At 53.7% G+C, this 11,650-nt stretch overlaps 1 protein-coding gene across 1 annotated transcript; it reads left to right on the top strand.

Annotated features, from left to right (window-relative positions):
- Positions 1-2,881: 2,881 nt before the first annotated feature.
- LOC122390840 (endothelin-converting enzyme-like 1) lies at positions 2,882-10,236 on the top strand. Its single transcript, XM_043384171.1, has 4 exons — positions 2,882-5,816; positions 6,902-7,045; positions 8,748-8,883; positions 9,302-10,236. Exons 1-4 carry the CDS (start codon positions 3,922-3,924, stop codon positions 9,518-9,520), a joined length of 2,394 nt encoding a protein of 797 aa, XP_043240106.1. The 5' UTR covers positions 2,882-3,921; the 3' UTR covers positions 9,521-10,236.
- The last annotated feature ends 1,414 nt before the right edge of the window (positions 10,237-11,650 follow it).

Genomic DNA, 11,650 nt, shown 5'->3' with positions numbered 1-11,650 from the left:
GGCTGCTGGTAGCCTGTTGAATGTCTGTTTTTCGTCATTCCTTGTTTTGTGTCTCTAGGTAGGTATTTCAGATTAAAGGGACCCTCCCACCTTAACATTAGATTTGAGTTGAGATAGCCAAAATGGGGTCCCTGGCTCACAATTACCGGTTTCGGCACTCACAACATCGATAAATGCCTTAAATCGGAAATATTGAATTTCAAAATTGCAGCATTTTGATTCAGAGGGGCTAATGCATAGGAATACCCCTCTGAATGTGTGACGTCAGCGCAGATATCTAACGATTTTTAAATGTTTGACTAAAACGTTTTGTAGCACGCGGTGGTATATGCTGCTTTGCGCGCAACAAGTGCCGCACTTTCAGCTGCCAAACTATTGCTTCCAAATAAAGTCGCTAGGAACAGCGGAGATCCCAAAAAGTAAACAAAAGTAAAAGTCTTATATCTTGAAAACCGGTGAATACTTTTCGGTGAAATTTGGTAGATATTCGTTTCCGCTCTTTCTGAACCGAGCGACATCACTTTCATGCCAATTCATAAACTTTTTTGAAGGTGGGAGGGTCCCTTTAACGTGGGTCGATACCGTCGATTCGTGGAACGATTCGTAGGGCAATAAATAATGCAGCTAGTAGCAAAAGTGGCTGGGATGGTCGGTCACAGAACCGGGTATCGTTTACAAACTGTATGCATTCGGCATATACGTGCAACATGTTACGTCGTGATTCTACATGTAGTTTCATGCTCACTTAAGCGTGGTTCACACCGGATCCGTAATGACCGTTACGTGCCGTAATGAATACGTCGGCGATTAAATAATATCTTGAAAGTGGAGGGCACAATGCAACGCGCATGCGTAGTTCGATTTTTTGGCGACGTAACGCCGTATTCGTTACGGATTCGGTGTGCACCGGGAATTGCCATGTTCAGCGCCGTCCTTCGAATCAAGTGCGCCAAAACTATTTTGCTTATAAACAATCGAAAAATGGGCTAAAGCTAAGAGCTGTTTCTTAATATCGGTGCGTCAGAATTTTAATTGGTTTTGCTCTCTTCTTTTTAAATTTATTCCTATCACTTTGCATAGTGGTTTATAATTGTATGGAGGCATATCATTGTTAATTAACTACAATTGTGGGCATGATACTATACAGAGAATCTTTTATCCTTTTTTGACATAAACAAGAAAACATGCCCATGCTGGTCAACGCTGAAGTTCATTTTCTACACTCGTGAATCGCTGCTATCCATGGGCAAGATCAACGTACGCATCGTACAGTTTGCTCAATTGGCTTGCGAAGAGGCGGTGCAGTGTCCGTCCAAGCATCAAGTCTAGCAGGGGCAATATGGGCAGCGAAGTTGACTCAGAACTGTATAAAAGACGTGGCACGAGAATCTATGCATTGGAATTTATTTTGTGGACTTTGAACTTGACCTGTAACATACCTACATGATTAGGGCTAGGCTAGGCCTACGAAGGAAATGTTATCTTTAAATAAACGAGTGAAATGTAATTACGGAACATGAATTTTATGTACGTCACTCAAGAGATACAAAGTAGGTTGTGACATACTGAAGGCATACCTACATGAAATAATGCCTAAAAATCAGTCGGCGTGTTGATACGATTTTTTTTCTCAAGTAGAAAGGTCCGCACTTGCACACGAGCAGACCGCTACCCGCTACCCAGACCAGCCCAATCAATCGCAACATGTGAGAAGGGGTGGGCACGTGCGCATGTGCCGACCAATACTCTTGCTGACCTTTGCAATCTGCATACTTTATATGCGTGGTGTCATTCAGCATACCAAAGTCCAAATGTGAGCGCTATCGGCCCAGCCAATCCCGAGATATGAAAAAGGGGTGCGCACGTGCGCACGTGCCGATCAATACCTTTGCCGACTTGTGAATTCTACATATAAGCATGTTATCATTCAGCTTACTTGATATAAGCACTTTCGGCCCAGCCGATCCCCAGATATGAAAAAGGGGTGCGCACGTGCGCACGTGCAGATCAATGCTTTTGCTGACCTGTGCAATCTGCAAATAAACTTGGTGTCATTCAGCATACTTAATATGAGCGCTATCGGCCCAGCCGATCCCAAGATGCCAAAAAGGGGTACGCACGCGCGCACGTGCAGACCAATGCCTTTGCCGATCTGTTCAATCTTCATATGTACATGGTGTCATTCAGCACACCAAATATGAACGCGATCGGCCCAGCCGATCCCCAGATATGAAAAAGGGGCACGCACGTGCGCACGTGCAGATCAATGCTTTTGTCAACCTGTGCAATTTGCATATAAACATGATGTCATTCAGCATACCAAATATGGGCGCGATTGGCACAGCCAATCCCGAGATGTGAAAAAGGGGTGCGCATGTGCGCACGCGCTGAGGCAATTCGAAATCGTCCTAAGGCCACGGGATGTGTAGTGTGCATCCAGCCAAAACAACAAACAAATATTGAACCGTTTCTATTCAGCCGTTCCCGAGTTATGCTATGACGAGCTCTTTTGGAACCTCTCTCGTCGCACGTGACACGTGCTGTAACAGGCACTCATGAGTGATATCAATAGCACAGTTCAGGGTAGAAAGGATGCAGCCCCTCCCCAAAGAAGACCGCTCATCAAACAGTCAAACCCTTTTGGAGATACATGTCGATAAAAGTCATTACGGCGGCCGGTCGAGCCGAAAAGTTCAATTTTCCCAACTTCTGTTACGTTCCGTAACGAGTACGGTGGACGCTGCCAGTTTACGGCGACTGGTTGCCACATTTCAACTTCGTCTACAAAAGTCACAATGCTTGGGGAATCTTGAGAAATCTCTAGCTCATTACGTCCGTAACGGTTACGGCGTCATTACGGATCAGGTGTGAACCACGCATTATCACATAAAGGACGCATGATTACCTGCCGCTACGTTTCGTTGGCTACGTCATTTGTAACTCCAGCTCGCGTCACTGGCTTTGTTCCTGACGTATCTTCATATTAATATGGTGCTGGTGGTTAGACCGGTCTTTTAGTTTCTCACTTGATAATTCCTATAATCAGCATGACGTGGATTTGCGTGGTGTGCAGGTGGTGTGCCCCATTTTGGGCAGTTTCCAGCTGAGCTCTGCACGCTCTTATCAATCTGTCAGGCTTCCTGAAACCCTCCAACGCAGTGGTCGTACAATCGTGCTGCTCGCACGCGGAAATCGCACGCGAAAGCGTGGCGGCTCGAGCTCGGCTTGGCCGGCGTTCTCTCATCACGTGCCGGCTACGGTCGAGGGCTCGGACACCGAGGACCTGCCGGCGTCATGGTAGCCGACGTGAGGTCACACTCGTCTGACGTGACCGCAGAGGCGCGCCGTGAAGTAACTCCGGGCTCGGGATGGAGGGGAGTACCGCCGCGAGCCGTGCCGGTCCACTGGCTCGCTCGGATCGGTGTTGTCTGCAGTCTGCTGTTTCCATGTTGAATTGAGAAGTGGCGGTTGTTGGGATCTCGGTGCCCGGCCGCGCCGAGTCGTTGCGCGGCGTGTTGCACTGCCAAGGCCACCTGGCCGGCCGCGGAGCGCGCTGTCCAGACTCAGACGGTACCGGCCGGCGCGGCGGGCCGCACGACCGGACCGCGCCGCGTGGGGCCGGCGGGAAAACGGCGCAGCGCGCGCCGGACACGGACCGACCGCCAGTGCATGGGCCGGGGACACCGCGGCGGCACACGGCGCACGCCGCTCTCAGTAGTCGCCGTCCGCCAGCTCGGTGCGTGCTGCCGGCAGAGATAGCCATCCGCGGCCGGGTCTGCTCCGCCGGCTCTGCACTGCACGCTCTCCGTGAGGTGGTGGTCAGTCGGTGGCTGTGTCTGGCCCAGGTGTGACCGCTCGGCGGGCCACTCGGAGTGCTGTGAGTCTCTGTGAGTGTCCAGTCGGCGGAGGTCCGTCAGCGCGATGAGCGGGATGGAGGAGGGCATCACGGCGGCGCCCGCCCAGCCGGCCACCCTGCACATGACGTCCGTGGACGAGCCAGAGGCCACCAACGACAAGCGGTTCCTGTTCAGCGAGGGCGGCTCGGCGCGGCCCGTGTGGCTGGTGCGCGGCTACCAGGTGCCCAAGGTACCGGTGCTGGCCGGCCTGGCCGCCATCCTGGCCGTGCTCTGTCTGCTGCTGCTGGTGTGGTGCGCCGTGCTGGCTGCTGCGACCGCCGGCCCGCCGCCGCCGCCGCCCGAGTGCCGCGCCACCGGCTGCCTCCAGCAGGCGGCCAACATCGCCGGCTACATCAACACCTCGGCGTCGCCGTGCACCGACTTCTACGAGTACGCGTGCGGCCGGTTCGACGACGTGCACCCGCTGGATACGAGGATCTCCTACGGCATCCAGGAGGTGCTGGAAGCCGAGAACCAGCTGCGCATCGAGGAGCTGCTCGAGCGCTCCCAGTTCCACAACGACTTCTCGGCGGTGAGCAAGGTGCGCACTTTCTACCGCACATGCATGGACGCGGCGCACGGCAACAGCAGCGCCGAGCGGCTGCGCGAGCTGGTCAACAGCCTGGGCGGCACCGACCTGTTCGGCACTTTCGATCCCGAGAAGTTCGAGTTTATCGATAAGTTCGTTCAGACTCGTGAGGTGAACCGACTACGACTGTTCTTCTCCATCACTTGGCTACAGACACTGGGCCGCGTGCTCATATCGCCGCCCCGGCTGGGCATGGAGGATAAGATGCTGTACACGGACGATACAAGCGAGGCGCGAGCGGCGCGGGCCTCCTACCGGCAGTCGATCGTGGCTGTGCTCCGTCTGCTGGAGGCCGAGCTGCCTGCCGACGTGGCTCAGAACCGCACCTGTAACGCCACCTGTCCGGAGCGAATGGCCGACTCGGTGCTCCACCTGGAGACCCAGCTGGTGGAGGCTATGCCCACCAAGAGTCACGTGCTGCCTGCGCCGGCCAATGTGATGTCGTTGGACGCGCTGCTGAGACTGTCACCGCGCTTCGAGTGGCGCCGTCTTCTCGACTCGCTGTTCGGTAAGAACGTCGTGGCCAACTCGTCCAGTGTCCAGGTGCCCAGTAAGGAGTACATGACCAATCTGAACGCCATCGTGGAGCGCAGTAATGCCTCGCTGTTAAACGACTACATCCAGTGGAACCTGATCCGGCAGTACCTGCCGGCCGCCGGGCCCATCTACGCCGTGCTGGCCCAGGAGATGGACACTGTCACGCGCCGGCTGGCCACCCGGCCGCGGCAGGCCATCTGCTTCGACCTGCTGCGCCGCTACTTCCCCCGCGCCCTGCGAGCGCTCTTCATCGCTGACCACATCGGCGAGTCGAACGTGGCGGCCGCGCGCCGCATGGTGGGCCGCGTGCGCGACCAGCTGGGCCGCAGCTTTGACTGGATGACGCCTGACTCACGCACCCAGTCGCAGACGGTGCTTGGCAGCATGGGCGTCTCGTACGGCCACGCGCCGTGGGTGACCGACGAGCGGCGGCTCAACAACTACTACGCCGGCCTGACTCTGACCGGGCGGGACTTTTTTACCAACCTGCTCAACGCCGACCGTTTCAAGGCCGGCGAACTCAAGGCCAACGCCGCCCGACTCGCCAGCAGCGGCAACAACCACGCCGATGACGACGGTGACGACGAGGATGCCATCTGGGTGGACGGCGACGCGACGACGGACGTCAAGGTGACCTACAACCCGGTGCGGGACCGGCTGCGCGTGCCGCCGGGCGGCCTGCAGGTGCCGCTGTTCAGCCACCACAGCCCCGACTACGTGAATGCGGCCACGTTCGGCTCACTGGTGCTGGCGGAGCTGGCCGGACCGTTCTTCCTGCGCCACAGGACCTACAGGTCAGACGGCGGGCGCCCGGGTCGAGGCTGGGATGTTGGACCCCGGCGGAGGGACGGTGGGGCGCTCGGCTCGGGACCGGGATTTTGGAAAACCTGTACGTCAGACGGTGGGGTGTCGTCTCGGGGTGCCGACCCATGGGGTGCTGACTGCTGAGGCGGGCTGTTTCGTGTTTGGCCTGGCGCGCCCATGGCAGTCCGAACCGTATACCGTGCCCTGTCAGCTGCTGAGATCGGTAACGTTCAACTTGTTTTGACACCACGGCTGGATCCGATACGGTATGATCGGCCATTGTCAGGGGAGGAATGGCCGGTAGATCTGTATCTACCACCTCCATGCCCCATATGAAGGGATACATAAATGACGGCACCCGATCGGAATGTGAAAACTAACGCCCACACGATATGATCAACTGCGCGCAGTACACCGGGGTGTCATGCATTACTGAGGGGAATGAACCCCGGCTCTTTCGACCTCACCACACCGCCATTGTGCACGAACAATTATGTGTGTCCCAGATGTAGATAAAAAGTACATTCACCTCCATAACCAAACATCCTAATGAGCTGGAATGTCGGTCACAGGCCCGCCGTCTGTCGGGTTGTGTGATGTTTTCATCCACCCACCAGCCACCACTTATGGGAAGCAGCTCGACTCGCTCGCCTAGATATCGAACTCGCTGAAAAACTACAATCATTGACATCTGATGTGCTGGCATAGGTATGTGCATTTATTACGAAATGCGGTATCACTTGCGCGGCAACCAGCAAGGAAAAACAAAGTGTTTGCTAGTGGCACAATCGCGTACCCCTTTACGGTATGCAGGGCCTTGCTTTACGGGTCTCGCTGATAAGTTACGGCGTACCGTATTGGGCGTGTTAGGGTTCCTACCGGTAAAGAACTGCCAGACCATTTTCATCCTTGTCTCTCGGATGTGTTGGTAGCCTGCTTAGTAATTAATTTCATAAACATGTTTTTGTTGACTCTGTTAGTAGTTTCAGGTCCGCCGGCAGCTTTTTGTCCGCTGTTTCTGTGAGGACGGACGTCCACTGACCCTGCTGTATCTGTGTGTCCGTCTCTGCCCCAGACTGCCGAGCTGGTGGGACTCCGAGACGACGGCGCGCTACCGGCAGTACGGCCTCTGCCTGATGGACAGCCTCGGCGGCTACACGGTCGACGTGCAGCGCAGCTTCGAGTTCACATCGGTGCGCGGCTCCGGAACGCACCGAAAGTGAGTTCGGCCTCGGTCCAAAGGGAGTCCACCCTCGCTCCAAAATGAGTCCACCCTCGCTCCAAAGTGAATTCAGCTCGGTCCACGGCTCCGGAACGCGCCGAAAGTGCACCTTTGCACTTGTGCAGTGCACCTTTTCTCCAAAATGCCACCTCACATTGGTCCAAAGTGAGCTCAGCTCAATCCGCGGCACCCAAAGTGAGTCGCTGGGGCGCCGTCCTGCCGGGCGGGTGAACTGGGCCGCCCCCCCCCCCCCCTTCACCCAGGGGGGACGGTGGCCAGCAGCCGGGGAACAGAGGGAAAATACCGGCTACTGGAACCATGGCGTGTCTAGCTGAATAGCCCGGGCAGCCAAACCGGCCCCAGACCGACGTTTGCGTGGATGGTTTTTGAATGGGAGGGACTTGTGTCCAGGGATGCGGAGCCGTGGATATTTCAGACGGCTCCGGCTCCGGCTCCGGCTCCGGAGAAAAAAATCGGCTCCGGCTCCGGCTCCGGCTCCGGGTGAAATGTTATGGCGGCTCCGGCTCCGGCTCCGGCTCCGAGTAAAATGGTCCGGCTCCGGCTCCGGCGGCTCCGGCTCCGGCGGCTCCGGCTCCGACTCAGTATATCCCCTATGCAATCAATTAAATGCGGGTGGAAGAAAAATTGGATTGGTTATACGCGTTACTCTTGGCCATGACCGGCTCACCGCGTCCCCGCGCAAACGCACCTCGGAGAGAACTGGTAGAACAAAGGACTAGGAAGCGATGGCATTGGAAACGCAGTCGCCGCGAATCGGAGTTCACTGAACCTGCATCGTAAGCTGACACCCGTCTCGGCTGCATTGAGGGGTGGGGGGGGGGGGGGGGGTGAGGTGGGGTCGGAAGAGACGGTGCTGGGAGTCGCAGTCCACTGCACTGGCTTCAAAACAATGGCCGTCACCTGATGACCGGTCCTCATGTTCTGGGGATGCAGTAGACGGGGGGGGGGGGGAGGAGCAGACAGGAAGTTGATTGTGGGATACTGGGGATATTCGGCTTTTTTCATTCACTTGATGGCCCATGACAGTACCATATGTTTTACTGCCTTGTACTGTCAAACCGAACTAGGTCAATTATTTTTTCCTCTTCAAAAAATAAAAAGGAGCCGGAGTCGCCCCCTTTTTTGGCGGCTCCGGCTCCGGCTCCGGGCTATATTGTTTCACGGCTCCGGCTCCGGCTCCGGCCCCGGGCAAAATATGCCGGCTCCGGCGGCTCCGGCTCCGACTCCGGCTCCGGCTCCGCATCCCTGCTTGTGTCAGTGCGGTGTTCAAAAATGGAACAGCTCATTTCGTTGGTGCACGCTCTGGATTCTGGGTACTGCATGACGGTTGGGAGTCGGACTGCTTAGCCTTTTCAGTTGAGCTCGGTTTATCGCTGTTTTTGATGATTCTTCGTGCCCGTTTCTATTCGCTGACATTTCGACTACCTTGGCCTTGATTTTAGATGTCGCGTGACTTGTTCCTCGTATGTGGTCACCCGTTACACGCGATGCATTGAACCCAAGTCACGTTTGATTTAGTATCTTTGTAGCATCGTCATTATGACGAACGTATACGTTCAAGCTTGCGTTCAAGCATGTCATCTACCCGCAGGAATAAGCAGACACCTTGCAAATGATCTAGTTATCTTTTAATCCCTTTGTTCGCGTGACACGCTGCTGTTGCCGACTGGTGCTGCAGATCCCGGGTGCCTCTCGACCCTCGGAAGTCGGCCAACTATCTCCAGGCGGAGCACTTGGCCTTCATCTTGTCATACGATCTCTTCAAGCACATACAGAAGGAGGACGGGCCGCAGCGCGTTCTGCCGGGCACAGAGGTCAGTATAAACCGTGCTCTGTGCAACTAATGAACAGCTTTTACGAGTGGAGTGCAAAGGCGGTAAGAACGGCAATGTTTTTTTTGGCAACCGTATAATATCTTACTTCATAAAACGGCAATGTTTATGAAATACACCATTTCATATCCAGGCATAGACGTATTTGTGACTTTAAACGCGCCTTTTAGCGGTCGCGACTTATCCCATATATGTTTTATATACGTTTTCGGTGGTGTATTGATTCGATATAATTCACTTGGCGCCCTAGGGCCTTGCCCTAACTAGTGATAATTCATTGAATGGCATTCATCTCTCGGTATGCCGCCGCCTTGTCGACTTCCGGTTGTCGGCTTGTCGAGGCTCTTTGTCGACTTCCGTGGACCGGTGCGGCTGATGTGCCGCCCCCTGTCCGCCGCAGGGCCAGACGCCGGAGCAGCTGTTCTTCCTGACGTACGCCCAGAGCCGGTGCCGCAACACGAACCCCTACCTGCGCGTGCTGCTCAACAGCGCCTTCAAGGAGTTCCCGCATCCGGAGATGATCAACAACTTCGTGTACAACTTCCCGGCCTTCCGCGAGGCGTACCAGTGCCAGAGGATTCCCGAACCGCACCAGGGCCGTCACTGCACGCTGAGCTGAGCTGAGCTGGGCTGACGGCGAGCTGGTGCCGATGTGAGACACGATGGACAGTGGGAAGACAGTCGAAGACGGGTTGGTCTTCTGAGAAAGACGAGAACATGACTTTGGCAGCGCAGCTTGTCATCGGCGCTGCATGGAAGCCGAGAGGATTCTTGATGTGAAAGTAGTGCTACACCGTTCTGAAAGGCATGCTACATGTAGTTTTCCCGGTAAATTGTGTGATATTTTGAAATAGATGCCCCACATATTGCGTTCGTGACTGCTGGGTGCTAGTTTTCTTTTCTTTCGAATGTGGCCACCTCATTCAAAAAAGAAGCTAGACTGCCTAGACCATAGTCACCGTAAAACATCTGAGCAGTTATCGAATTATGCAAATTACGCTGCAAGTTTGCAGTCGGAAAGTGCGAAATATGGGCCCTGCATATGGATGTATATTGATACCGTTATTGTATGCCTTGCTCTGGGTGATGGTGGATGAAGTGTTATGTCGCTTTTAAATGTGTTCTGTTTCGATTCACTCTTATTGAACCGAACGGCCGTTCGTTGTGATGTGAAAGTGTCTGCTAAGTAGCTATAGGTCGTCTTTCAACCGTGCAGAGGTTGTAATAACCCTGGAAATGCCATCTCCAAGCAATAATGCAACATTTTTTAAGTCATTGTCATGCTTGTATCCGTTGTCACAGAAAATACAAATAAAATTATCACATTGAATAACATTAAGCTGAAGGCCGAGCCGTATTGAAACTACACTGTTTCAAAACCATGGGCAACATGGTATGAAAATAAGCTATTACAGATCATTGTCAAACCGGGGCCTAGCGCCCTCATTGACGTTATGACAGGTTAACTGCTTCCTCCCATCCGTCTACTGCACTGGCCGTCTCGGCTGTCGACGCCCGATCAGAGTTTCTCTCGTGTCATGTCCCCCAGTTTCCCATTTCCCGGCCACCGTCCGGGCATTCCAGTGTCGCCGACTGTCCTGCACACATACCTCGGAGCGTGTGTGGGTTTAAACACACCTTCCTTCCCGGCCCAGCCGGTTTCCCCGTCACCCGCGCCAGCTGCTGACCAGCTATCCTGCAGCACGACAGGGGAGGAATTCTCCACCGGAAAACCTCCAGCACCCGGCCGTGCGCCGACAGCGCCGCGCCCGCCCGATTTCCGCCCCGTGACGTCACCGGTGGCAGACGTGTGACGTCATCTGAGGGAAGACGCGGCAGGTCACCCTTTCGTGTTGGGGCATTCCACGTCAAATCAAACACCGAAATCCGTCACCCCCTTCGATTTTTCTGAAAATTTGTAGGCAGACTGGGCATGGTTCAAAACTGAGTTACGTATAATATTTTCGAAATTTGATAACGTATCGCTGAGATATAGGTCATCGAATATAGCGAAAAATGCCACACATCAATTTTTTAAATGGCTATATTTCTGGTTCCTTTTCTGGTATCAAAATGATATTAACAGGGTCTTATAGGCAATCGATAAGGCTTTGATTTTTAATTATAAAATTAAATTGAAGTGACCTTGAAATACATTTGACCTTGAATTAAAACAGAAAAATTTAAATAGCAAAAAACACGTCACCTTCGATTTGAGTAATTTTTACATATTATGTCCGTCACAATGTTCCTAACCATCTGTGAAAAAATTGGAGTGGGCCATTCATAACTTTCGCGGCAAACGCCGTTTTCATGCATCAACATCACGCAACCGCGCGTGACCTTGAAAGACAGAGTCAAGACATGCTTGCTTGTGCACACTTTCTGAAATGAATGATTGCTGATTAGTGATATCCCAAACTCTGCGAGAATGGAAATGCATAGTCATCGTAGTCAAGCATTCACGTTCCATAGCAAAAGTGTCTCAGGCAAACGGTATTTTGCGGTGAATTTTGAGCCGTGTGGAAATGCATCATGAAGTAAATTCAACGAAAACATTATCACGCAACGATATCTTCACGTCTTTTGATCTTCACTATACGAAAGAACATACATTTTTTAGTATGTATGGGGAATTTCTAGTTAATTCAATAATAAATATGGCAGTTAGAGGCCTGCTATTTAGTAACATGTCGCCGGCTGAGGCGGGCTCGGCCGATGCGGGAAACGCAGCAATCACAATTTTGTG

Source organism: Amphibalanus amphitrite, unplaced genomic scaffold (genome assembly GCF_019059575.1).
Source record: "Amphibalanus amphitrite isolate SeventyFive unplaced genomic scaffold, NRLGWU_Aamphi_draft 000412F_arrow, whole genome shotgun sequence".
Taxonomy (NCBI): domain Eukaryota; kingdom Metazoa; phylum Arthropoda; class Thecostraca; order Balanomorpha; family Balanidae; genus Amphibalanus; species Amphibalanus amphitrite.
This window is presented reverse-complemented; position numbering and strand designations above follow the sequence as displayed.